The 23,503-nt window shown below is 46.6% G+C and overlaps 1 protein-coding gene across 1 annotated transcript in view; it reads right to left on the bottom strand.

Moving 5' to 3' along the window:
* The window catches only part of RECQL4 (RecQ like helicase 4), a 249,361-nt gene that overhangs the window by 185,487 nt on the left and 40,371 nt on the right, over positions 1 to 23,503 (bottom strand). Inside the window, exons 2-5 of the mRNA XM_086966354.1 lie at positions 15,916 to 16,012; positions 15,670 to 15,780; positions 14,407 to 14,440; positions 11,031 to 11,155 (exon numbers count right to left, since the gene is read on the bottom strand). Of these exons, the coding sequence (XP_086822480.1) occupies positions 11,031 to 11,155; positions 14,407 to 14,440; positions 15,670 to 15,753 (243 nt within the window). The 5' untranslated portion in view covers positions 15,754 to 15,780; positions 15,916 to 16,012. The remainder of the gene's footprint in view (positions 1 to 11,030; positions 11,156 to 14,406; positions 14,441 to 15,669; positions 15,781 to 15,915; positions 16,013 to 23,503) is intronic.

The following is a 23,503-nucleotide window of genomic DNA, read 5'->3' as shown; positions in this document are numbered from 1 at the left end:
TATGTTTGTGTAACTTTATTGACCATGCTAATGGGGAATGTGCTCTCTGTAAATGGCAATGCTCTTTTACATGATGCTTTATTTATATTTTAAGTGGTACAAAAGGGGGTGGTGATGGACGGAGCATCTGAACCAATCAAATACTCACACCCAGTCAACAGATCTGGGTTTAATCCATCACCGTTCTTTAGCCCACTCTGCCACCCCAGTTCAGACATGGCCATATGCAAATCAGTGTGACCCTGTGCCTCATGGGAACAGTACAGCCCGAACTGCCAAGCCATGCCTCCCCTGGACCGGAAACAAGCTTCCGAGGACCAGTTTCTGGCATTTCAGCCGTCTTCAGCCCGGCTTGCTTGAATCCAGTGGCAAAGTGAGCAAGGGACTCACGTCTGAGCATACCCTGCCAACTTATGGCGAAAAAGCGGTACAAAAGGGGGTGGTGATGAACGGAACTGGGGTGGTGTGGAGCGCAAAAAAACGATGGATTTAGGCCCAGATCTCTGTACATTGGTGAATGTATGACATTGTTCTGCATTCTGTCCATCAATTGTTGTTATTTGTATTTATTTACACTTAAAACATTATTTGCCTCACCTGCAATATGTCCATTAAATCTAGGTGGGTTGCAAACGTTTGTTGTTGTAAAAAGTGGATTGTGGTTCTAAAAAGTTTGGGAATCGCCGATATAGAGGCTGCAGTGAGTGCGTGCAGAAAATGGCAGATCCCAATTTAGGAATTGGCACGACACTCCTCAAGGACATGCTAGCCTGCTTGTTGCTGTTCCTGGGGATGAATCCCCAAGGACACTTTAGATACATGCCGAGCTAGGAAAATGAAATGAACACACACACACAGAAAGAGCATCTCTATGAGCAGACTATATATTTGCTTATCTGCTACTCAGGTTCCGTCTGACACAGCAAATTAAATCTGCTTGCCACCTTGTGTTGTATTGAATGCCCACTAGCAATGTACATTCCATTGCTAAGCTGATATCAGCACTTCTCTCTCTTTTTTGACAGCCTGTAACAAAGCTACCTGTCTTTTTTAGATCAAACTACTGTGTGAGGGCCACACAGTAAGACAAGCATTTGCAATGCAATAGGTCTCGCATTAGGAAAGTTTGAGCTATTGGTATTGTAAATGACACATTTTTTATTTATGTGTTGGTTTTGAAAATAGCGAAATTAATAGCTTTGTCATTTCCAATGCCAATAGTTATAACTATTGCAAATGTGACACCTATAGCATTTGTAATGCAATATTTGTTGTATTTACGTGACTTAGATGTATTATTACAAATAACAATGGCTTAATAATTAATACTTAAATAAAAGTTATTGTAATTTATAATGGCAATAGCTTAAACTTTTGTAAATAATTTTTGTGAGGCTTATATTCAGTGTATTTTATTGTGACGAAAATACAAGAACAGAAGTTAAATATTAACATCTTTTTGTGACATTTGTAATACAACTTGAAACATTGAGAGAACATATTTGAACCAGTTGTTGAATGGTTGCATAGATTGATGCTGTGGTGGTGCTGAGTGATGTGGTGGCGACGAGTGACGCTGTGGCGTTCAGTGATGCTGTGGTAGCGCATAGTGATGTTGTGGTGTCCCTGAGTGATGCTGTGGTCGTGCTGAGTGATGTGGTGGCGACGAGTGACGCTGTGGCGTTCAGTGATGCTGTGGTAGCGCATAGTGATGTTGTGGTGTCCCTGAGTGATGCTGTGGTGGTGCTGAGTGATGCTGTGGTGATGCGATAGATAGAGTGAGTGTGATAGATAGAGTGAGGGCAATAGATTGATAGAGGGAGGGCGATAGAGTGAGGGCAATAGATAGATAGATAGCTAGATAGATAGAGTGAGGGCGATAGATAGAGTGAGGGCGATGATAGATAGATAGTGTAATTATGTGGCGTGTAATTATGTGGCACTGAGTGGTATTTGGCGTGTATGTTGCATTGAGAGCAGTGTAATTATGTGGTGTGTAATTATGTGGCACTGAGTGTGTAGTGTATGTTGCGTTGAGCGCAGTGTAATTATGTAGCATATAATTATGTGGCACTGAGTGGTATTATGAGGAGTGTATGTGGCACTGAGTGGTATTGTTTGGAGTGTATGTTGCATTGTAATTATGTAGCATATACTTATGTGGCACTGAGTGGTATTGTGTGGAGTGTGTGTTGCATTCAGTATAGTGTAATTATGTGGTGTGTAATTATGTGGCACTGAGTGGTATTTGGATTGTATGTTGCATTGAGTGCAGTGTAATTATGTGGCGTGTAACTATGTGGCACTGAGTGGTATTTGGAGTGTATGTTGTGTTGAGCGCAGTGTAATTATGTAGCATGTGTATTCTCTGGTTCAGAGGAGCATCATTCCTGGCCGATACTCAACATGTTTTTGGTGCTGCGACCTGGAAACCTAAATTTTATTCTGCTGTTCAGAAAGCACACCGCCCGCACACTGCTGCCCACTAAATCTGAGACCTGCCAGATATCAGGAACTGTCCCTTCAGATGTCTCCCAGGCCTGGCTGTGGATGTCTCCAGGGCACAGATGTGCTTTAGAGACCTACAGCTCAGAAGACCATATGAGCCATTTATATTTCAGAGCTCGATAAAATCCATACAGTAAAATTAGGTAATATTGCCAGTGTTTTCGAGCGCTAAGAAAGGTAAAACTGTGATAGCTAGCGCTGTTTGTATTATAGCGTGTGCATTTTGACAGAGCTTTTGAACTCAGTGTATGAAACATCTTGCATTCAAATTCATATCCTACTTACTGTTGTAAAAAACGCGCTTTCTACTAGTTGCGCAGTTTCAAAGCGCTGTGAGTGCTTCTAAGTATTATATATAGCCATGTTTATGTAGGGAATCCTGGCTCCGCTGCTTGGGCATGTTACTTCCCTTATCCGCCTGGAATGGGAGCGCCTGAAGTTTCTAGACTCTTCAGAGCGCTGGGGGGAGGAGGAATGATGCCCTGATGTCAGTCGAGAAGGTTTTGCATTCCTCTTTTATGGCGTACCGATTTGGGGGCCCACAAGGACCTTGTTTTCCTTAAGCCCCGGGTGGGCCAGGTCCCGTGGACAATGTTGATAAATACGCTGCCATATAAAGAGAATATTTGGTGCCTGAAAGTTGCATGCCCCGATCCACTGTTCTCCCACACAGGCTTACACATACCACACGCAGACACAAACTCACGCACCACCCAACACGAGTATATACACAGCTGCCCACAGTGCACACACGTCCCAGACATGAAACAATTGTGGGTTTTTTTCTGCAGTATCCACAACTAATAGCAGCCGTGCCTCTAGCCTACATTGTGACTGCAACCCGGGGGATTGCAAACCAATTCCAAAAATCGAAATAAACCGACGGACAAGTGACGGATGACACATAATATATATATTGCCTCCAGCCGTGTCGCCCAGAAAATGAAAGAAGCGGAACCAGATTAATGGCGTTAAAAATAAATAAACCAATAACCACAAAATTAAGTTTCAGTTTCACATTCTCCATTCCAACGACGTGAACTGTAAACCAAGAACCGCTCTGTGCTTTTCAAAAAGCAGCACACGGTAACACGAACAGGTGTGATCTTGAAATAAAGGAATCATGCTTTAAGTTACATTTCAATTTGTCTTCCAAAGTCAGACTGCGCTGCGACTGACTTGACCCACTAGTGATCGTGTGTGCACACTCACGCCGTTGCGCATGGAGAACACTTGTGCTTCTCATTGTGTTTAATGTCTGGGAGATGTGGATTGCTCGTCTGCTGTAAAACGTCCCCCTTTTCCTGCTCAAACACGGTTTTAATTCAAATCCCGTTATCGCATTTTTCCTAAAAATCACAGCTGGCGCCGCTCACAGCGTGCAGATGTCACGCACCACTCCACCAAACACAAGTATCAGCCCCATTGTGTGAGCACGACGGGATACACAGGATATATGCACCTCCTCCATCACACCAGATGGTGCCAGCACCTCATGTAATCGCCTACCGCACATGGGTAATGGGTGGCATCTCAAAGAAAAGTCAGCTACCATTTAGTGTCCCCGATCATCAACACTTTCAAGATGTAGCGCCTACATTAAAAACTAGTGTAAAACGCTCCAATACCTTTGTGTTGATTTCGTGCTTAAAAAATAAATACCGCAAATCACTGCCGGCCTGCGACCAGGAAGTCAGGCAGGCCGGCGCGACAACAGGAAACAGGAAGTAGGAGGGCGGGAGCCTACCCCGCCTCCCACGGAAGAGCCGCGATTGGACGGAGCCGCCGTGTTTGGAGCACCGGAGCAGGCAGGAGCCTACCCTGCGCCCCGGTGCCGAAGGAGGGAAGAAGAGTCCTGCTGCCGGGCCCTGCAGCTGAGGAGAGCCGCCGCACGAAGGAAGCCGGTGAGTGGGTTGCTGAGCGGGGGAGGGGGGAGGGGGGAGGCGGGGGAAAGCATGTGCGCGCGCGAGTGCGGGCGGGCGGGCTTTGTGTGCGTGCGTGTGTGTGACTGTGGGGGAGGGGGGTGTGTGTGTGTGTGAGCGAGTGTCTGTGTGCATGCGCTCGCCTGTGTGTGCGTGCGTGCATGCATGCAGAGGGGTGGGGACTGCCTGCCTGCGTCTGTGCAAGGGCTGTGAGTTACTCTGCGCATGCGCGGGGACTCTGCGCATATCAGACGCGCGCTCCCGCGGTGAAAACTGCGAGCTCGTAACAGATTGGTGTCCTCATTCCCAGCATTCTCACTAACGGGCCACAATAGGTCTGAAGCAGACACCTTCAATGCTCACGCATTGAGGGTAGGTCTGCTCGACCTAAAAAAAGGCTAGATAAAACAACTTGATACACTCACTCATATCATTCTCACCATACAATCTACTCATGCACACACCCTCTCACATTCTACAGAGAAAATCTAAAAAAACAACAGACAAAAACTGAGTTTAATGAGCCAAGATAAGAGATATTATTCAAATATTGTCCATGGGCACATCCCCAATTTTTTATTGGTTATCTTTTTCTTAGGGGTCCTTCTCAGTGGTATTCTCAGCTTGGAGGAATTACCACGTTACACGCGTATGGCGAAACCACATCTCTGATAAGCCACAAAACGCCTCGCTTAGGATCTGACATCTATCGATAAACGGACTAATCATATAATATATCAGGATTAACTTCCAGAAGGCGACATAACCAACAAGGTACTCCTATGAAAAACAAAGAGATGCGAGATACATAGGACCTTATATGATAAACAGCCCTAGACATCTACAGCAAATATAAAAAGACATGTCAAAGAAACACAAAGCATAAAAAAGTAGATCTTGATTTTGGCATTGGCACACTTGAAAATTAGATATTTCGACCAATATATGCATTTATAAGAAGTCCAGTTCTGACAATACTAATGTGAAGAACCCCCAGTCTTCCAAGGAAAATTAATAGTATTTGGCACTGAAGGAGGCATTATTTTAGCTTGCACCGAAACGCGCGTAGGCCATTTACAGACAGCTGAGAATTCCACTGAGAAGGACCCCTAAGAAAAGGATAACCAATAAAAAATTGGGGATGGTGCCCATGGCCAATATTTGAATAATATCTCTTATCTGGGCCCATTAAACTCAGTTTTTTTCTGTTGTTTTTTAGATTTTCTCTGCAGAATGTGAGTGTGTGTGCATGAGTAGATTTTATGGTGAGATTGATATGAGTGAGTGTATAAAGTTGTTTTATCTAGCATTTTTTTATTAATTGTTTTTGTGGGGGTTGAATATGAACACATGTATATAATATATTCGGTCATTAATTTTTTGTGATAAGTATTTTTCTCTAATATGGAAATGATGAATTGCCAGTCACTGTTTTGTATGGTAAAAATTTAAAAATATGTGGTATGAATGCCATTTAGTATTAGGTGTCTTGCAAGCCAAGTGCATGAAAGCTTGCATTTTGCTGTGCATAAGGTTACGAGGTGGCCCATATCATTGTGACAGCAAGTTCTAGTCCAGTATTTCGATAAACAACCCGATGTTATCTAGAACCTTATTCCATTGACTCAATCGAGGCGAATCCTGACCACAACTTCAAGAATTAATTAGATTACTGAACGAAATCCTGGGGGTAGTACGTGGAGTGTCTTTTTACATTGAACCATTAGATAGCCTTAGCCATACCAGCAATCAATCATCCGTAGGTTTACTGTACTCACTCTCTTTGCGTGCAATGTGTTAATGATGCCACTCTATACGCTTGCCTGTTTGGTCCCAGCTTCGGCTCAAACACCTGGGTTTCCGGACAAATCGTGTAATCTACATATGCCGGTTCGCCCTACTTAAAACATGCAAAAAGTTACCCAATGTACAAAGATGTAGCCATATGTGCTCTAACTTACAGCTCGTTCATATATGCCCAGAGAGATTCATGCAAAGAGTCTATTATTTCCCCGTTTAGCATTCGCCTGACAAGGCGACTAGGTGTTTTATGTCTTGTGTTAACAGAACAGTCTTTCGCGCAGCACTCACCCCCAGTGATGAGGAAATAGGACACGACCACCAGAGCGTATACTGTCATGGCAGAGGGCATATGTAACCAGGGCGGCTTTTTGAGCTTGATGTTGGGGCATTCTAGCACCGCAAACGGGATTCGGTAAAGCGACTCCATACCGCTCAATTCCAGAGACTCACAGAACCGGGAACATGAAAGAAGCGTCAGTGCCACAGCACACACACCCCTGCCTCTGATAGAGAGAGAAAAGAGACTAAATTTCGCTATGCGAACAACTCGGCCCCCTTAATACCGAAAGATTTCGCCTTTGCGGACACACGTTTACCACCAATATAACGTAAAACGCGCCTTTTTATTTATAAAAACAAAACACGAATATTACGTATCTCTCTTATGAGTTTCTTGATTAAAACAAACAATATTGTCTGCCAGCAAATCAGTATTCAAAATTCTACAACGCAGTCTAGAATGTGTTGAACGTAATAACAATACACACTTACAAAAATGACCAAAACGAGAGATCGTTCGCTGACCTTCAATAGGCGACCCACGAACACTGGTTATTTTAAGATGGCCGGTGCACTCGCTTCATGCTAGTGGCCGCCTAGGAGCAAATCGACTTTGTTGACTGCTTCGGTCGGAAATTGCTGCTACGTGTCCTTCGAGGCTTATTGGACATGTTCATCCTTTTCTAGCCTCTGTATACCAAAATAGAAACAAGCCGTGAGCGTGCACTCTCCCGAACTTCCGGTCTCGGGATGTGCACGCTCACGGCAGTCGTGGGGCGGGACTTCCGTCTTTTGGAGAAGCCCGCGCCCACTCTCACAAAGTGGATGGCAGCAGAAGTCAGGAGAGGCGGCTGAGGCGGTAAGTGGGGCTTGGCACCTGTGTGTGAGCGTGTGTGTATGCAGTGTGTGTGTGTGCGCGTGCGTGTATGCAGTGTGTGTGCGCATGTGACTGGAGAGGCATGGCTGACCCTGGCAATCGGCTTCTGGAGATGTGCACGGCTGGGGGGGGGGCGGGGCATGCGCGTCCACGAGGAGCAATCCGCGCTCGTTCACCAGTTGACCTCCCTTGAGGAGCCACTCGCTGACAATAGGTCGAGACAGAGCTCGACCTAATAAATACTGGCCCTACTCACTGAGTAGTTGCACATCATCTGTATCTCTTAATGCAGGCTCTATACAGCAGCTCTGAGATACATCTGCTTGGAGTTTCTCTTAAGGTCAAGGATGGTCTAGGACTCTGCAGTAGTCCAGCAGCTTTGTGGTGCCTTGAAGAAAAACCATGCTGTACAGTGCGAGGAGAGAAGGTGGTCTCTGACCAAGACAACATAGAAATAGAGGACTTCAGAGAGGTTATATTGAAGAAGTGATGCTGCCAGGAATCATAATTTCCATATAACCCAGTTGGACAGAACTAATCCAAGATGGAAATCCATGGCCAGGGGTCGATGACCTGCAGGGAAACAAACCAAAACTGCAAGCATTATCCCAAGACCCCACGGGGTCGTCCCTGACTGTGGGGGAGCTGGCATTTGCTTCTTTCCACCCCCCTGGGAGTCCGTGGCCTTTTCTCTTCACTCTAGACCTTGGCCTAGTGACCTGTTGGGATATATTCACAAATATCCCGAGGCATCCTCTTCCCTCATTAACACCAATAGTAAACTACAATACGCAACAGAGATTATGTACAGTAAACATGTAAAGTCTGTGGCACTGAGTAAGGCCAGACACCATCCTCTCCCCCCCTCCCTTTCAACTCAGCCCTCTACTCAAATCTAACGAGTCAAATAAAACTTCGTTCTTTTAGCCTCCAAACAAATTCTTAGCTCTCACTGCTAGAATTTTGTCCTGCCTGAGCACTAACTTTCCAAAAACTTTGTTTAATCAGGCACTTAATCACACACCATCAAATGAGCTACTGAGCAACCACTGCTCTAAAAAGCAACATCCTTCCCATGTTCACCCTGGCCTTTTTTTTTTTTTTTTACAAATTCTCCTTGCTCCTCACTCTGTAACCCTATATACAATCTACACAACAAATCAGGCTTAGAAGAAGTCCATTTCATTTGGAAACAGGTGTTACATTTTCTCACCTCAACTTTTTACAAGTATAAGTCCTTTATTTTCATTCTACTTGGCCTATAATCTCAACCATCTACCAACGAAAGCGAACCTAAGCATGTTGGGCGCTGCATAGGCCCAGCTTTGATCTGAACACACTGAGCGCTAGCTGTCAGTCTTTATGCTCCGAGCCTATTGTTCCAACAGTACGTGTCTACCAGTTCAGTTCTGGATGCAAACTTGTTTGTTCTTCACTTGTTCAAGCTTAACTCTGCAAAAACACAAATAATGTATTTCCCAGCATTTACTACACTTACACATCTCTTACCTTCCTCTGTTTGTACCACTCCTTACGTAATTTTTAAGCCCAAAATCATAGAGTGGTTCTCAGCTACACTATGTGGTTTGACTCATTTATCCATATCTCATAGCTGCAGCCATATTGCAGGTACTTAACATGCACAAAATCTGTCCATTTGACACAGTTAAATCCTTAATCAATGCTCATACTATGAGTAAAATTGATTATTGTACGAGCTTCCTAGTGAACTTAACACTTACATGTTCGCTGCTCTGGATACAATCAAACTTCACCAAATAAACACTATTAAATCTTCTAAAGCACACACCTATCACCATCACACCAATCACCATCACCCTATTTGTCTGCCTATCAACTCAACATCGGGGACGTATACAAACTGCTTGCCCCGCCCTTTTAAAAAGCATCCATATCACTACTCCAGATTACTCCCTTGGTAAGCAACATTCATGCCGCATTTTCTGTGCCACCTGTAACCACTGAAATAAACAACGTGGAATATGTAGGCAACTAAATACTACCAGCAAAAAACACAAAGGAGAAGAGGTATGGTCGGAGACCCAAAGAAAAAACAGTATGAAGAAAAATGACACGGAAAGCAACTCCTGTTTAAAGAGAAAAAGGCTGACCGGCAAATCGTGCATACAGAGCGGCACATGGACCTTGACATTAAATCTCATGACTTTCTTCCAAATAGACACAAGTGCAGCACAGCAAAGTAAAATAAAAAAAAGAGCGGAATTGACATTAAACAAACAAGCATTGGCAATGCCAATAGGTGTGGCTTATGAATGCATTGTTAAGCCAGATCTAAAGAACCATGTACGCTAATGACTGTCCTCCTCCCACATGTGTTGCTGCCAGATAAAAAATGCCATGCATTATCAATACTCTTTAATAGCATTGGTACAGAATGTGTGTGCCCCTGAAAGTTCAAGCTCAGGAAGCTAGATAAATAAACAAAATGATCACATCTTTGTGTATGGCAGTACTTTTTTTGTTTGTGGAAGCACACCTCTGCCCAATCAAAATATGTACTCCGGACTGCCAAGATGTGGGCAGGCCCAAAGCCCCTCTCTAGTGATGCTCACCATAAGAGATATAACCGCAGGGCAAACACTGCCGTGTCACAAAGTCACCATATGCATCATGTTGAAATGTCCGCAAATCCAAAACCGTACCCAATTCCCTGCTAGGAATCTCCATTCATCCAACCATAACGTCTGCATAACACCCACAAACCACAGCTCCTGGGTTTTGATCCATACGCCTACTACAGCTCCTCCACTGGGATAGACCCACAGGAACCTTCAAGGCATTACACCTTTTTCCTTTTTCTGAATTTCCATGCAAATGTGCATTGTATTGCACTAAAACACTTTTTTTAGAGCTTTCTACCACAGATGAACTTTCCAAAGCAATTGTGGGTGACTGAAAAAGTGGATGAACAGTTTGTTATGGATGGTTGCTAGATTGAGATTATAAAGGGGCTTGCATGACATGAATTTGGTTGTTTGGTTTGAGATTCTGGAGGTGTGCCAAACTTGTAGTAACACGTATGCATGTTACGCACAGAAAAGTCCAAGAGATAACGTACCTTTTGCATAAACTTACTTTCTTCGGGTGATACAGTTATAAGTTCTCAATGCCTGTGTCTGGATGAAGATGTGGGGATTTTTAGACCCCTTTAGTAAAAAGCAATCGGTGTTATGCAAGGGGTTTGGACAGGTGTTAATCGTGATAAAGCAATGTTGCAGTTAAGCCTTTTGTCATGATTATGACGGATTTGGTAATGCAAGCATGAAATACCTTTCTTCTGAAAGATAACCTGAACCTATAGTGAAGTCAGGAGAAGAAAGGGGACTTATGAATCAACACTCCCAGCACCAACTCGGACTCAAATGACATCCAACATTCCCAAATCAGATTTAAATAATGTATGTAAATTAAGCTACATTATTAAATGAGTCCAGTTCATCATATCTCAACCACTCTTCCATTCCTTTGAATAGCCATACCCAAACTGGGATTGTGCATCAACACCATACCTTTACTACTCATCGACTATGAACAGTCAGTCCAATAAACACCATTGCAGACTACTTATACCAAAACAGTGCACCCCATGTCCTGCTTACTGTCTGTGGCTCCGTCTCTTGGGGCGCCTGTGTTCTGCATGAGGGGTTGGATTCTGAAGCACTTCTGGAAGTTGAGCTGTTCTGCTCACGTCCTTCTTTGATAGCCCGATACTCTTTGTACAAATCTGTAGCGCAAAAGCAGCAAGTGTTTAGTGCAGTGTTTGCAGTAAGGTTCAGTGTACAGCAAAGAAGGTTTCTAGGACATACCAAAATATCTAGCCATACAAAACACAACAAGATGCCAGTAAGAAGACCAAGCCATTTAAATAGCATACCCACTCATCATAAGCCAGTGGAATGGTGGTTTTGAGAGGACGCTTGTCACTCATACAACTGATTGTTTCCCTCACTGTACTAGCCTTTTAAATGAACTTCTTGGTAAGAGAATTTGTGGATCTTTCCCCAGTACTTTAGATAAGTTGATGCACTTTCACTGTGTGCATTGTTGAGAAGCAAATGAACAACTGTTTTTCTGTTTTTACGCATACATTATGCATTAGGGTCTGCCAGAGCACTAGACAACAACGACAGAATTTTTACTTAAAAGTGATCAGTACACACAATTTATCATATATAACTGTATGATGTACATCAATGAAGTCATAGGATGTATTCCATTTATTCTTTCAGAGGAGTTTCTGTATTCAAGTCTTCATGGAAACAGTGTAGCCAACGCGTTTCGTCTCCTTATGAGAGACTTCTTCAGGACTTCCGTATGTTCGGTAGCGCCTATCAACCACAGATGCCTTGTACCTGCGTGTCCAAACAGGCCATATTCAATTAAACGTTCTTATCATCCTTCCATGACTAATGCATATGTTTGGTACACACAGTGTGCTTGTTGTCGCTTCATTTTATTCCCATATAATCATGTTATGAGTCCTCTCGTCTTCTCAGTGAATGGTTACCAAACATATTGAAGCCTGAAGAAGTCTCTCATAAGGAGATGAAACGAGCCAGCATTAATCTTTAGGACATGAGAAAGAGGCCCAAGCGTTCCCGTTTTTGAGCAAAATACCTATTAAACTTATGATTTTGTATGATTTATGGAACGATCTAAGGGCCTAATGATGAGTTTGGCAATGTTTGAGCGGGCCGCCACACCAACATTCGCTCTCACACCGCCAAACCAGTTTCATGGCATGGGAACTGCCATAAGACCGCTGGCGGTGAGGAAACCTGGAATATGCTTGGCAGTGCTGCAGCAGTACCACTGAGCATATTGCAGACGAACGACCGCCGCGCCAACAACTGAGTGATGGATCCCTGGCATTCCCGTGGAAGTCCCACCGCTGTACTCTTAATACGGCGGTCAGCCCACTTTCACGGCAGTCTCCCACCACCACCACACCTCCACCAAGAGTTTGGCGGCCCTATGGACTGCCAAACTAGTAACTAGGCCGTAAGTGATGCATGAAATCAAAAAAGGTGTCAAGTAAGAGTTGCATCCCTACCGCCGTCCTTGACATGAGGATGGCATTGTCTGCATAGAGCAGCACTGGTATCACCCGCTGGCCTACTAGAGGGCCATCACATGTCTTCTCAGTTAGCACCTCCTCAAGGCGATTAATATAGATGGCAAACAAAGATAGAGCCAGGATGCAGCCCTGCCTGACACCACAGCTTATTGGGAAAGAGCTTGAGCAACTGCCAACCCTAGCAAACCGGACAGATGCGGACATATCCTTATGCAAATCCCCTGAAAGGACACCAGAGCCAGATCTACCCCTAATGACAACTTCAAAGCCCATAACTTGGTACGGTTTACAAGATAGAATTGCAGAGGTAAGAGCCATAAAACTTAAGCATAAAGTGCTCTTTTTGGCCATAGTGTACTTCTGGGTTAGGTGGTATAGGTTCAGTGACTGGTCGATGGTACTGAGACCAGGCCGGAATCCATTCTGTAACTCTGAGATGATGCTATTCTCTTTATCCAATAAGGATAGCCTCTCCAGGATCACCGGGCCCACGACCTTGACAGTTGGGTTAATCAAGAAAATGGCTGTGTAACATCTCGGGTCAGCTCGATCGCCCTTTTTTAACACAGGGACAACAATGGATTGTGACCATGACCTGGGCGGGCAATGCGACACTGCGGCATTTAAGACCTTAGATAACAAGGATGAGAAAATAAGAGGATCAAGCCTAAAGAGATCACCTAGGACTCCATCAGGACCTGGGGCCTTGTTTCCGGCCAATCTTAAAATGGCCTGTTACCACAGCAACAGAGAAAAAGGGGTTCGGTTTTGTCAAAATAGGCTGAGAAGAAGAATCTAGCCCTGGCTCTAACAAGTATACATGTAGAAAATGTTCAAACCATTTTTCTTCTCCAATCACAATGATCAGGGAGAGCAGGCCTTCTGCCACTAAGACTGGGCAGTTGACAACCCACCAAAAGGTGGTGCTATCATGAGTGTCACATGCACACATTAATAATCCCAGGCCTCACCCTTTAGGGACTCTTTCCTTTCCTTGGTAGCCGTCTTGTTCTAGCGACGTAGTAATCTCACCTCTGCTCCATCCCACTGAACTGCACTGGCACTAGTTTGCTTGACCCAAAACTTGTCTGGCAGCATCTAGAAGAAATTCTGCTTGGTGTGTGCACTACACAAAAAACGCACTTACATGTATATTGACACTCTATAATAAAAAACTATTAAAAATGTATACAGTTCACCCCACAATATGAATGGCCTCTTGGCTCACTTTTGACAACCATGTGAATGAAGGGGAAGTATTGAGTTTAAATCGGTCTAGGTTTATCTAGAAAAGTTATTCATGTTAGTAAATGTCACTGGATGCAGTAAAGCCACCAAATGTCCTACAATTATGGACTTGTAAAATTTTAAAAATACATTCTTTATTATATGTTACATAACATATCAGTATGTTAATTAAACATTTTTGTGTGATTTATAAAAATCTTTCCATGGACTGGCTTGCATTTTGAAACAAGTCAAAGTACCAGCACAACCTGGCTCTCACTATCAATTTCCAGGGACCCACTTTTATTCCAGGCACCACCAGTTGCCTACAGTTGAGGATGTGGGTAAGGGACACATGCCCTTTCACTCTGTACCCTCTGCATCTAGGGCCTACACCCATGTTTGTGTAGGAAGCTTGGTTCTCTGTGCATATACTTAACACTTTATGATCATTTTTACTTTTGAATAACATTTCAGTCCCATTGCAAATAGCAGTGTGGATTTTTTTCTTAATTTGGGGCATGACTTCAGCTCACAGGGCCCTTCCACAAATCTTCTGCAACAGTTGTCCTGTAGGGTCACTCTATACGAAACTTTAAATCTCATTGATGCTTCAGACAGGTTCCACATATGCAGAACTATGTTCAGTAGAAATAAGTGGGTATACTTACTCTTCGTGTCCTCAGTGGCATTGTCGATGTCCGCCTGTCAAGGAAACAACAAAGCATGTGTTGAAATGCATGCCTCACAGCTCTGCCATTTACTCCTCGCGGCTCTGTAATTGATTCCCTCTGCTCACTGCTTTGCATTTCAAGAAACATCAGAGCTCCACACACATTCTAGCCGTAATACATAAGTTGCCATTGACACTTGCAGAACTGATCACATAAGTCTTCCTCCACCACTTTTCTCAAGTTCCACTCAGGTCTCATATCTTTGAAGGCACTTCTGCCATTTAGAACTCATTGTTGTGCTATTTATACTCAACAACTGTGCTACTTTTGCTTCACAACCCTGCTCAGAGCTCTGCCATCCATGCCGCACAGCTCTGCTCACAGATCTGTCATTCCTTACACACACCTCTGCTCACAGCTCTACAGTTCCTTACTCAAACCTCTGCTCACAGATCTGTCATACCTTACCCACATCTCGGCTCACAGCTACGTCGTTCCTTACTCACACCCCTGCTCACAGCTCTGTCGTTCACATAGCTGCCAAGGTTTCAGATTGCCATGTGTGAATTTTTTTATCATTTCAGTGAAATTATGAGTGACATTTCAAAGACTATGAGTGACACTTTCTCGCGAGCAAAAATCATGCAATAAGATGATGGAAAGATATAAATATCAGAAATTACAGCCATTTGCGCAACAAGGAACTCCAAGAACTTATTTAACTGCTGCAGAGCACCAGAAACCCTAATGCTCCCTCCTGTAACCTGACTGTACTGTAAGTCAACAACACAGGTCGCAGAAAAACAAGATCTGCCGTCCATGCAGAAAAACCAGCTCTGCCGTCCATGCAGAAAAAACAGCTCTGCCGTTCATGCGGGATCAGCTCTGATGCCATTCGTGAGGAACAGCTCAGCCATTCGTGAGGAACAGCTCAGCCACTCGTGAGGAACAGCTCAGCCACTCGTGAGGAACAGCTCAGCCACTCGTGAGGAACAGCTCAGCCACTCGTGAGGAACAGCTCAGCCACTCGTGAGGAACAGCTCAGCCACTCGTGAGGAACAGCTCAGCCATTCGTGAGGAACAGCTCAGCCACTCGTGAGGAACAGCTCAGCCACTCGTGAGGAACAGCTCAGCCACTCGTGAGGAACAGCTCAGCCACTCGTGAGGAACAGCTCAGCCACTCGTGAGGAACAGCTCTGCCATTCGTGAGGAAAAGCTCTGCAATTCATTCCTCAGCTCAACACTCACCTTTAGACTTACCTTATTGGGCTTTCTTTTGTGCTGCGCCAGGAAATCTGTCTCCCAGTTCTTAAGCTGTACCTTCAGCTCGTTGTAGCGATCCATTACCCTAAATGTGGATTTTTAATACACCTGTGGTGAAGACGACAAAACCACTTCAGTTCAAAGTCTTCACATCAGCCAGTGAGTCAAAGCCAGCATCACAACATACAATAGAAACAGTAAAATGTCAGTGCTTTTTGTGTCCTCTTCAGCTAAAATACTTACATCAAGCCTGCTTTTTAACTGTGATCCATTCTTACAAGGAACGGCATACACCTTTGCACCAATTGATTGATTTTCAAAGCACCTTCTTGGCTGTCACCTGTGGAGCAATACAATTGGTTCAGGGTTGAGGGGATCCTCTGTTTTGTAGATGGGACAGAGACAGAGATTGCTCTGAATTAGCGGTCTCTAACATAAGAGCTCCAGTTAGACATACAATAGGTGTGTGTGTGCATATGTTTCTATGTATGTACGCATGTTTGTATGGAGTGGAGGGATGCGAGAAGTGTGAATGAATACATGATCATAACATCTGCTCTGCAGCAGGACAACCCCTCAAGTGACCACAAAAACATAATTTGCTCTACCAACCAGATTATCTGAGAGACCCTTTGAGTGTTACTACTCCTTCCCCCTTTGCGTCTCCACTACCTATTGCAACCTCAACACCAAGTTTTCTGCCATATGTTAAGAACCTTTTGCTTCAGACAAGGCAGCTGTAATAGTGCATGACCCAAAGGGGGGAGTGGATACTGCTGGTGTACAGTCAGATTGACTTGACAACACCACGGTTCACCAACTACAAACACACCCAAAGGTTTGTTACTCTTTAGACATGTTTTTCTGCCAAAATGTAAGCAGTAACCTTGTTCACTGCCTTGTACCTATTCAACTACTGCCATGACACAGCTTAGCAGAGTACTCCCCCAAGTCCCCTGTAAACTCAAAAGATGTGTGACTCACATCATATAGTCCACAGTCTTCTCCGAACTGATGGACACCAACGCAGCTGCATGGTAGTGAAGTAAGCGAAGAACAGTGGTTGTTGGTGGCATCCGGGCTAAGGTTAAGTGTCAGATACACTGGACAATATTCTTATAGTAGTGAAAAAAACTTGGGCAAATGCCCAGTAAGAACAAAAATCCAATAAAAAAGTACAAAAGTTTCACATAGGTACAGAATCTGTATGACCCTGAAAGGATGCTCACACCGAAGAAGGAATAAGGGTGCATTGATAAGAACTAAACAAAAATCAAGAAGCATCTTAAACTTAAATACACCAGCTAAAACAAGTGTCTTTAAATTTCCAAGTAAAAAATCACTTTGAAACCATTTTCATACCCTGTCCACCTCAGAATGGTGGACACAAAATACTACAAGCTTATTTAGAAAAACCTGCCTGCGTCAAGACCACTAATCGGGTACCCAGTAGGTAAGAGGAACAGAATCTGGTCTGGCAACCATCAGAGAGCATTGCCTTGCCTCTCACAATACAAGCAGCAAAACTGCCCTAATTCTTTGTAATCTGTTTGTGATTGTGAGGCATAAGACATTTTTGACCACGATATTTTGATGTCCAGGCTAAGAATATGATTTTAGACTAGATCTGCTTTCTCCACGAACACCAAGAGGTCAGAATCAGATCTATTCAATCTTCATTCCTGGGGTGTCATGCAAAGTACCAACTGTGCCCCTGGTGGTTGTTGTTTAACAGGTAAGTACATCTTACTGCTCCTTGAACAACATCAAATGCATTTCCAGATGTGTGACAATGACACCCAGACCCATAGACATTTGGACAATGACATAATTAGATGCCTAAGCAATGTCCACTAATAGGTGAGGGATTCATCTGGTGTCTGAGGGAAACAAAATAAGTGAACCCTAGTACTAAAGAGAATAGATCTTCCTCTCTCTGAACCTGCTCTCGACATAAATGTGTCACATCAGGCACGGTTAAGCAGCAGGGATTCAGTTTTACCAGGCCTAATTTGCTCCTCAAATCATTATTCTTGTTAAGGAAGTCAACAAGGAAATCACCCATGCTCGGACAGAAAAATCTGTGCACATTGGTCAGCTATTCACCAAGTAGTGCTGATGAGATGCCAGATTATGAGAGCAGTCACTAATTAAATGTGGTCCACGCCGGCCTCCCAAAAATACTTACGCACGGATATGCTGCAAAGAATTCAAAGGCAGGTTTCCCTTGTCTGAAATTATATAACAATGACTATTGGAAGCAAGGTCTATAAGTCCTTCATAAGCTTCTGAACTAAACTGCACTCTTCTGTCATTCAACTTAAGGACTAACCTTGGGACGAGAAGATTAACCCTGTGTTCAAATGTATTTGGTTTTCGATCAGTGAATTATCTTGGTTTTATCATACGCTTTTCTTTCTGTGAATGTCTAAAGTGACCACAAGTGGATGTGAAGCACTTTACTGAATACTTTTTTTTTTTAAAATTTTTTGAAAACCTTTATTGGAAGTCGGAACACACAGCTATTCAGCCTGACATCCCGGAGGCAAGGCAGCAGAAGCAACAGGAGAGAAGTAGTGTCAAACAATTGAGTCATAGTCGTCGAAGGTTAATTTTATATTTAAGATGAACACAACAACAAGGCGCCCGCGGGCGCGAAAGTGGCAGTGGGGATAGTGTATCGCTGGGTGTCAGGGATGGGTGAGGGAAAAAGGCAGAGAAATGTGCATCAAGGCTAGGTTACAGGATAAGAAGGAGGAGGGAGGGGGAAGGTGACAGGAGAATACAGCACAATAGAGCTCAGTTGGCGTCACAGGCTAGGGAGACACATTATCATGTAGGCTGACTGATTCAGGCGGTAAACACACATCTCCCCTGTATTCATTCCATGCTCCCCAAATTTTAGTCCAAGTTCGAGGTCTCCCTCTGGCCACATAGACTGTCTTCTCCCTAAACATGCACCAGTCCATGTTGGCCAGTCCACCAGTCCACTGTATCAGCAGGGGGGCCTCGGACGCACCCCACTTCTGGGCTATATCTCTCTTAGCTACCATGTTCCCAAGGGTAACCCACCTAGTCTGCACTACGTTATGATCGGAAGGCTCCCATACGTTCAGAAGGCATCGACGGGCTTCAGCGTGAGCAGCCACACCAGTCACCTCCTCCATAACGCGGTGCACTCTCCTCCAGTAGGAGGCGATCACCGGGCAGTCCCAAAGGATGTGCAAGAAAGTGGCAAGAGCTCCGCAGCCCCTACGACAGAGACCGTCAGGCGAGAAACCCATGCGCATTAATCGGGGTCCTGTCATATACACCCGGTGCAGGATCTTAAATTGCACAAGGCGAAGGCGGGAAGAAATGGCTACCTCTTTAGGGGAGGAAACTGCGCTCTGCCAATCCTCATCGTCCAATTCAAGGCCATCCGCCACCCACTGGTCTCTCAAACTAAGGAGGAGGTCCGTGCGCACATTGATCAATTTTTTGTATGAGAGGGAGATTGCGCTGTCCGGCATGTGCCCATCTAGTATCCTGTCTTCCAGAGGGGAACTCTCAGGAATGACGCCGTCCGGCGGAGAGGCCGAGAGCAGCGCGTGTCGCAGTTGAGCGTAGCGAAAAAACTCCGTCGCGCCCAGCTGGTACTCGGTTTGTAATTGGGGGAAGGTCTTAATTGAGCCCCGGGAGAGCATATCATCAACCCTGCTGATGCCAATAAGGTCCCACTTATCAAATCCCTTGGTGTGCCATAGTCTACCCAGGATGTCCGAATCAAAGAGGGCAGTGAACCTCATGAGTCTGCCCTGCCACCCTTGTGCCTTAGTAACCGCCCGCCAAGTGCGGACCGCCGTACGGGTGGGGCCCGTCAATCGTCGGTCAAAAGATTTCGAGTATAGGGCACGATAATAGTTACCATCGCCCATCAGCCATCTATCCATGGCATAGTCGGGGCTCCCCATTGGGCCATAGAAGCCGTGGTTGAGGGCAGCTAGTTGCGAAGACCAATAGTAGCGGTGCACATCTGGGAGGGCGATGCCACCGTCGTACCAGGGGAGTGTGAGTTTGTGAAAGGCAACGCGGGGCCGACCTTCCCAGAGGAGGGTCCGGAGAAGGCCCTCAAGATCACGGAAGTAGCGCGCTGGGACAGGGTCCTGAGCGTTTTGGAGCGCGTATAGGAACCTGGGCAGGGCCATCATCTTGAATAGAGCGGCACGGCCAAGAAGGGAGAGCGGCAGTGTACGCCAGCTGTCCACATCACGCCGTAACCGCTGAAGAGGAGGAAGTAGATTGTTATCATGCCTCAACTTGGGATTACCAGAGATGTAGATGCCCAGGTACTTGAAGTCGCGCGTGGCAATCTGTATCCTGCAGCCTCTGGGGAGACGTGGTGTATCCCCCTTGAGGACGTATAAGGAGGACTTGGCCCAGTTGATAATCAGGCCAGAGTACCGCCCGAAAAGTCTGATCACATCACAAGCCACAATGAGGGACCTGCAGGGGGAAGTCAGATAAAGCAGGATGTCATCGGCGTACAGGGAAACCCTGTCTTCAAAGCCAGGGGCCCATGTAATGCCTCGCAGGTCAGGATGCACCCGCAGTAAAGCTGCAAGCGGTTCAAGGGCCAAGGCAAACAGAAGGGGCGACAGGGGGCAACCCTGTCTAGTACCCCGACGTAGGGGGAATGGCGCCGACAGGCGACCGTTGACCGTAACATTAGCCATCGGGTCCGCATATAAGAGCTTCACCCAGCTCACAAAGACAGGTCCGAACCCGAGTTTGGTCAGCACTGCCCAGAGGTATGGCCATTCGAGCGAGTCGAAGGCCATAGTGGCGTCGAGAGACACCAGGACAGCCGGCTCTTCGAGGGTGTGGGCCCTGGCCATGACACCATGGAGGCGTCGCAAATTGAGGGCGGTGTTTCGGTGGGGGATGAATCCCGACTGATCGGGGTGCACGAGGTCGCTAATGACGCCAATCAATCGGTTGGCAAGCAGCTTGGCGAGGACCTTGGGCTCCACGTTAAGGAGGGAGATAGGACGGTACGATCGACAGACGTCCCGCGGCTTACCCTCCTTGTGGATGACCACAATGGTAGCTAGTCGTTGATCCAGAGGGAGACAGCCTCTCTCAAAGGACTCCAAGAACATTTTACGAAGGTGCGGGGAGATCGCGTCCGAGCGGATTTTATATAGTTCCACCGGTATGCCGTTAGGCCCGGAGGCCTTTCCGGTCCGTAGGGAGCGGATCGCAAGGTCAATCTCGTCAGCGGTGATGTCCCTATCCAGGTCCGCTCTCTCCTCCTCGGAAATGCAGGGTAGGTCAATATCCGAGAGGAAGGCCGATGAGTCCGCCTCCGAAAAGTCCGAGACAGACCCATAGACCCCCTGAAAGTAGCTAGCGAATGAGTCAACGATAGCACTAGGGTCCGTAAGGATCACACCATCATCTCCGAGGAGTTCGGGTACCAAACGGCTGGCCATCTCCCTTCTGTCTAACCAAGCCAGCAACTTCCCGGCCTTATCGCCCACGTCGTAGATGCGGCCTCGCTGTTCCTTGGCTAGAGCGAGTGTGGCATTCGTGGCCAAGGCATGGTACTCCGCTCGTTTCAGCGAGAGGGTATGCAGGGCAGGGGGGTCCGGCTCGGGCCCCAACTGGGCCTCGAGTCTCAGGACCTCCCGCTCAACAACCAGCATATCAGAATCCCTAGTCCGGCGGGCCTCAGCGATGAGCGCCTGGGCCTCGCCACGGAGCACCGTCTTGAAGGCTTCCCAGAGTGTAACGGCCGACCTCACCGAGCCCACGTTCTCGGAGAAATAAAGATCAATGGCTTTGGCCAGGAGGGAGCGGGTTTTGAAGTTCCGGAAATACCACGGATTGATCGCTGCCGGTCGTTCCGACAGGACCAACCCAAAGTCAAAGGAGACCCATAACGGGGAGTGATCAGAAATGCCCCGCGCCAGGAAGCGGGCCTCGGAAACGGCCAGTGCATCAGAAGCCAATGTGAGGACATAGTCGATGCGAGAAAGACTTCCGTGTGCACCCGATCGGAAGGAAAATTGTCGGAGCGTGGGATGCAGAAGTCGCCACCCGTCTACCAGACCCATGGACTCAAGAAAGGATGGCAGCCACATCTGCGGGCTGCGTAGGTCGCGGGGCGGTTGGCGGTCAAGCTGACCAGAGCAAACTGAATTAAAGTCACCCCCCACTATCAACCGGCCAGCCGGCATAGACAAGATGGCACCACCAAGGTCCTGGAAGGTACTAGATTGAAGCCCCGGGGGGACGTACACAGAAAACAGCGTGAGGGAACGCCCTTCCCATCTACCAGCCACGGCGGCGTACCGCCCCCTGTCATCAATCAAGGTGGTCTCCATCTCTAGGGGAAGGGACGCGCGCACGAGTATGCCCGCCCCCCGGGAGCCGGAAGAGAACCCCGAGTGCGCCACCATTTTGTAGCCCTTACGATTCAGAGCTTTACAAGCGTTGCCCACCAAGTGCGTCTCCTGAAGAAGGACAATATCTGGCATGTGCCGTTTAATCAGTTGTATCACCACCCCTCTCTTGATTCGGTCACCCAACCCGTTGACATTCCATACTGAGAATTCTTAACATCCTACCCCCCATCCCCCCACTGCCCGTCCCACCCAATGCCCAAAGACACCCGCATCAAAAACAGTTCAGGAGCACCAATGTCCCATTGCCACACAAGAGAGAGAAAGGAAAAAACACACAAAATAACTGTACCCAACAAACCCCCCACCCTGCACCCCTGCAGTAGACTAAAAAGCCCCCCCAACCAGCAGTGTGCCTGTCGCCCCATTAACTACTCTACGAAAGACCCAGAGGAGTAAGGAATCCCCGTGAAATCGTCCCGCCACCCACCCTGTAAATGAAGGAGAGATCATTAAGTAACAAGGCACCAGTCCGGCGGTCATTCGGGGCGGGGGTAGCTTCAGCTCCTAGTTCAGTCTTGCCGCTCCGCTCCGCCCGAGGCGCCTCCAACTTCATCTTCTTGCTCGTCGCGAGCAGGCGAAACAGTGTCCAGCCATTCACTGACATTTTCAGGATAGTCAAAAAAGAGGGCACGTCCCTTGTGTTCAATTCGGAGTTTCGCAGGGAACATCATTGAGTACTTGAGACCCAAGTCTCTGAGGCGTCTCTTCACCCCCGCGTAACTCAGGCGCTGACGCTGCACCATCCTGGTGAAGTCCGGATAAAAGTGCACCTCTGCATTTTGGTAGTGAAGTGGTCCATGCGATCTGGATGCTTGAAGGATCGCGTCTCGGTCTCTGAAGTTGAGAAGGCGCGCCACAATCGGTCGCGGCGACGCTCCCGTTTTCGGCGGGCCCCCTGGTACACGGTGGGCACGCTCCACTGAGAAAAAATTACTCAGTCCAGAGGGCGCCAAGTGAGTCTTAACCAAGTCCTCCACAAACAGGTCAGCTGCGTCATTCTCGGATCCCTCCGGTACCCCTACTATGCAGACGTTCTGCCGCCTGGCTCGCCCTTCAAAGTCCTCCAGCCGCCTTGAGAATAAATCAGCGGTCGTCCGCAGATTGCGGACCTCAGTCTGTAGCTTGGAAACGTCCGAGGTTAGGCTGGAGGTCTTGATATCGAGAGCCTTCACACGCTCGTTGGTCTTGCCCAAGTCGGCCCTAATGAGGGTGATATCAACAGCCATGGAGTCCACTTTATGAGTCAGGGTCTCGTGCTGCTGCTGCATGTCGGCACGGAGGCTAGTAATGGCACCCATGATGTCCACGAGGGTGGGGTCCGATCCATCCGGCGGGCTCGTCGATGGGGTCCCTTTAGAGACGGCTCCAGATGTAGGTGGCGA

The sequence above is a fragment of the Lissotriton vulgaris genome, chromosome 4_1, assembly GCF_964263255.1.
Source record: "Lissotriton vulgaris chromosome 4_1, aLisVul1.2, whole genome shotgun sequence".
NCBI classification, from domain to species: domain Eukaryota; kingdom Metazoa; phylum Chordata; class Amphibia; order Caudata; family Salamandridae; genus Lissotriton; species Lissotriton vulgaris.
This window is presented reverse-complemented; position numbering and strand designations above follow the sequence as displayed.